Here is a 4,119-nt window from a genome sequence, read left to right as displayed (position 1 = left end):
AGATCGCAGCCTCCTGAGCAGCGGGGTTGCGGGTGTGAGCGTCCGAGCCGGACACTGCACTTAGCTTTGTTTGTTTTTCCTGGCGTGGGCCCTGCCCCTCAGCTTTTGCGCTCAAAGCTGGCGCTTGCTCCACCACACTGAGCCACAGCTCCAATCGCGGCTTCCTGGTGGTTAGTTAGAAATAATAGTCACACTTTTCTGTCGGGGCTGTTTTTGAACCACCATCCTCCGATCTCAGGCTCCTGAGTAGTGCGGTTTGCAGGTCTGAGCCACTAGAGCCCTGCTTGTATTTAGTTTTTTTTTTTTTTTTTTTCTTGTAGCGATGCTGCTCAGAAAGGTTACCATTACATCAGTTATTTACTTAGCTTTTGAGAAAAAATCCTGCTTGCTTTTCCAGGTCCTCCTATCTCTGCTTCTGAGTCACTAGGATTACAGACACGCACCACCAGGCCTGGGCCGGTTGTCCAAATTCTAGCTTCTCAGCAGTCGAGATCCATGCCCAGGCCTGGAGAAGGGGAGCTTGAGAAACTTCTAGGATGTGTCAAAGAAAGGCGTTCTCCATTCAAAAGTCCTTGCAAGGCCGGGAGGCGTGGCTCACGCCTGTCATTCTACTCAGGAGGCTGGGATCTGACGATCACGGTTCAAAGCCAGACCGGGCAGGAAAGACCGTGAGACTCCCATCTCCAATAAACCACTAGAGCCGGGCACCGGTGGCTCACACCTGTAATCCTAGCTACTCAGGAGGCTGAGATCTGAGAATCGAGGTTCAAAGCCAGCCCGGGCAGGAAAGACCGTGAGACTCCTATTTCCAATAAACCACTAGAAAACCGGAAGTGGCACTGTAGCTCAAGCGGTAGAGCGCTTGCCTTGAGCTGAAGAGCTGAGGGACAGCGCCCAGGCTCAGAGTTCAAGCCCTATGACCGACAAAATAAATAAATAAATAAATAAATAAACCACTAGAAAACTGGAAGTGGCGCTGTGGCTCAAGTGGCAGAGCGCTAGCCTTGAGCCAAAAAGCTCAGGGAGGGGCTGGGAAGGTGGCTCAGTGGTAGAGCGCTTGCCTAGAGTGCATGAAGCCCTGGGTTCGATTCCTCAGTACAGTACCACAGACACAGAAATGGTGGAAGCAGCGCTGTGGCTCAAGTGGTAGAGTGGCAGCCTTGAGCAAAACAAGCTCAAGGACAGCGCCCAGGCCCTGAGTTCGAGCCCCAGGACTGGGGGAAGAAAACTAAAAGCCAGAAATCCTGGAAAGTTCTTTGCACTTGCACTTGTCCGTGATGAGCTTGGCCTCCCGGGCTGGCGGGAGCGGCGCCCAGGCCTCGCGAGCCCGGCCCACCGGGCCACGCCCACTCCCAGTTGGCCAATCCCCACCACAGTAGGAGACTTAATTTGAATGTCCCCGCCCCTTCCGGAAGTCGCCCTGCGATTGGCCTCGCTGCACCCCAGTCTGGACCGCAGTCGGGGCCTGGACGCTGGACTCTGACCGCGCCACCATGGATCTGGGGCTCCGGGGTCGCCGGGCGCTGGTCACCGGCGCGGGCAAAGGTGCGCGGGCGCGGGGAAGGTGGGCGGGCGCGGGGCCGGGCGCGGAGCAGCGCTGAGCCGCGGTCCCCGCAGGCATCGGGCGCAGCATCGTCCAGGCCCTGCACGCGCGGGGCGCGCGCGTGGTGGCGGTGAGCCGGACGCAGGCGGACCTGGACGCCCTGGTCGCCGAGGTAGGCGCGAGGCGGGCAGCCGCCGCTCTCTCCCGGGTCGGGCGCCCCTGGCGGGTGCAGGCCGCAGCCCTGGAGGAGGCGGCGCGCCTGCTGACCGTGACGGGGCGCGGGGCGGGGCGGGGGCGGGGGGCGGTGGAGAGTCAGAGGGGCGGGGCAGGGGCGGAGGGGCGTGGCGTGGCGGAGGGGCGTGGCGGAGGGGTGTGGCGGAGGGGCGGGGCAGAGGGGCGGGGCGGAGGGCGGAGGGGCGGCGGCGGGGCGGAGGGGCGGGGCGGGCGGTCGCTGAGCCTCACCCCGCGCCAGTGTCCTGGGGTGGAGCCCGTGTGCGTGGACCTGTCGAGCTGGGAGGACACGGAGCGGGCGCTGGGGCGCGTGGGCCCCGTGGACCTGCTGGTGAACAATGCGGCCGTGGCCCTCATACAGCCCTTCCTGGAGGTCACCAAGGAGGCGTTCGACGCGTGAGTCGGGGTGGGGGGGCGCCGGCGGGGCGCGGGGCGGGCGCGGGAGGAGACCCGCTCCCGCTGACCGTCTGTCCCCAGGTCCTGCGGGGTGAACCTGCGAGCCGTCATCCAGGTCTCCCAGGTGAGCCGCCGCCCACGGGCCGGGCCGCAGACCGGGGCAGAACGGTTTTGTCCGGTTCTGCCCGGTTCTGCCTGTGCCCCTCTGCAATTTCAGATCGTGTCCAAGGGCATGATCTCCCGGGGCGCCGGCGGGGCCATCGTGAACGTGTCCAGCCAGGCCTCCCAGCGCGCGCTGGCCAACCACAGTGTCTACTGTGAGACTCACCCCACCCCCATCCCTACCCCATCCTTCCTCCACACCCCCGCCCCCATCCCCCCACCCTCATCCCCCCACGCCATCCCCCCACCAGCGCGCACTGGCCAACCAGCGTCTACTGTGAGAGACTCACCCTCCCCCATCCCCCCCACTCCCATCCCTATCCCCCTCCACACCCCATTTTCCACCCCAGCCTGGGCTCCACACCCTCACTCCTCACAGGCTCCACGAAGAGCGCCCTGGATATGCTGACCAAGGCAATGGCCCTAGAGCTTGGGCCTCACAAGGTCAGCTGGGCTGGGTGCCTCCGGCCTCCCAGGACTCACGCCCAGAGGACGGACCCTGCGCACCCCGCTGACCCCCGCCTGTCCCCATGCAGATCCGGGTGAACGCGGTCAACCCCACGGTGGTCATGACGGCGATGGGCCGGGCCAACTGGAGTGACCCTCAGAAGGCCCAGGGTATGCTGAGCCGCATCCCACTGGGCAGGTTTGCTGGTGAGTCTCAGGCTAGCCCCCTGTGGCCAGGGCGGAGCAGGGAGGAGAGCAGCCTCTCATCTGCTCCTGGTCTCTCCCCTGCCCACAGAGGTGGAGAACGTAGTGGACGCCATCCTCTTCCTGCTGAGTGACAGAAGCAGCATGACCACGGGGGCCACACTGCCGGTGGACGGGGGTTTCCTAGCCAGCTGAGCCTCTCAGCTCCATGCTGAGACCACGCCTCGACCTCCCAGTACACCTGACTTCCCTGCTAGCGTCTGACTGGCAAGCAGACAGACACCCATCCAATCGGCAATCCAGGTGACCTGGGAGCTGCAGGCCTGGCAGGAACTGGATAGGACCTCCCAGAAAGAAAGATGGTCCCTAAAGGGAGTGCTGAATTTGACCCAGGATGACCTTTGGCCTTATAGAGCTGCAGATTGCTTATAAACTAGCTGTGTGATTCTGATGTTACGGTTCATCTTCCTTCCAGTTAATAAGTAACATAAATCAAGCAAGAATGAAATATACCAAACTGCACTAATTTGCTAATGACCCAAGCAACATCTGTGTGTGTCTGTGTGTGTGTACGGGAGCTTGAGCTATGTTCTGGTGCTTTGCCAGTGATGGGTATCTCAGATTTGTCTGCTCAGGCTGGTTTCAAAAGGCAATGTGTCCTGGTGGTGGTAGAGTGCTTGCCTAGCATGCATGAAACCCTGGATTCCATTCCTCAGTACCACATACACAGAAAAAGCCAGAAGTGGTGCTGTACAAGTGGTAGAGTGGTAGACTTGAGCAAAAGAAGCTCTGGGACAGTACCCAAACCTTGTCCCAGGACTGGCAAACAACAACAACAAAACAATCTTCAGATTTCAGTCTCCTGGGTAGCTAGAAATTAAAGGCCCAATGCTTGATTGGGGTGGGGAAGGTGGCTCAGTGGTAGAGTGCTTACCTTATATGCATGAGGTCCTGGGTTCCATTCCTCAGCACCATATAAGCAGAAAAAGCTGGTGGTCACTGTGGCTCAAGCAGAAAAAGTTGGTGGTGGCTGTGGCTCAAGTGGTAGAGCGCTAGCCTTGAGCTGAACAGCTGAGGGACAGCGCCCAGGCTGAGTTCAAGCCCCACGACCACCACCACCACCAACAACAACAAAA

General features: G+C 60.8%; 1 protein-coding gene across 1 annotated transcript; it reads left to right on the top strand.

The window, feature by feature from the left end:
* Positions 1 to 1,436: 1,436 nt before the first annotated feature.
* Dcxr (dicarbonyl and L-xylulose reductase) lies at positions 1,437 to 3,525 on the top strand. Its single transcript, XM_070031679.1, has 8 exons — positions 1,437 to 1,545; positions 1,618 to 1,715; positions 2,016 to 2,170; positions 2,252 to 2,294; positions 2,388 to 2,487; positions 2,712 to 2,776; positions 2,869 to 2,986; positions 3,075 to 3,525. Exons 1-8 carry the CDS (start codon positions 1,494 to 1,496, stop codon positions 3,176 to 3,178), a joined length of 735 nt encoding a protein of 244 aa, XP_069887780.1. The 5' UTR covers positions 1,437 to 1,493; the 3' UTR covers positions 3,179 to 3,525.
* Positions 3,526 to 4,119: the final 594 nt, after the last annotated feature.

Source organism: Dipodomys merriami, unplaced genomic scaffold, assembly GCF_024711535.1.
Source record: "Dipodomys merriami isolate MVZ:Mamm:240054 unplaced genomic scaffold, mDipMer1.0.p SCAF_202, whole genome shotgun sequence".
In the NCBI taxonomy this organism is placed as follows: Eukaryota; Metazoa; Chordata; class Mammalia; order Rodentia; family Heteromyidae; genus Dipodomys; species Dipodomys merriami.
This window is presented reverse-complemented; position numbering and strand designations above follow the sequence as displayed.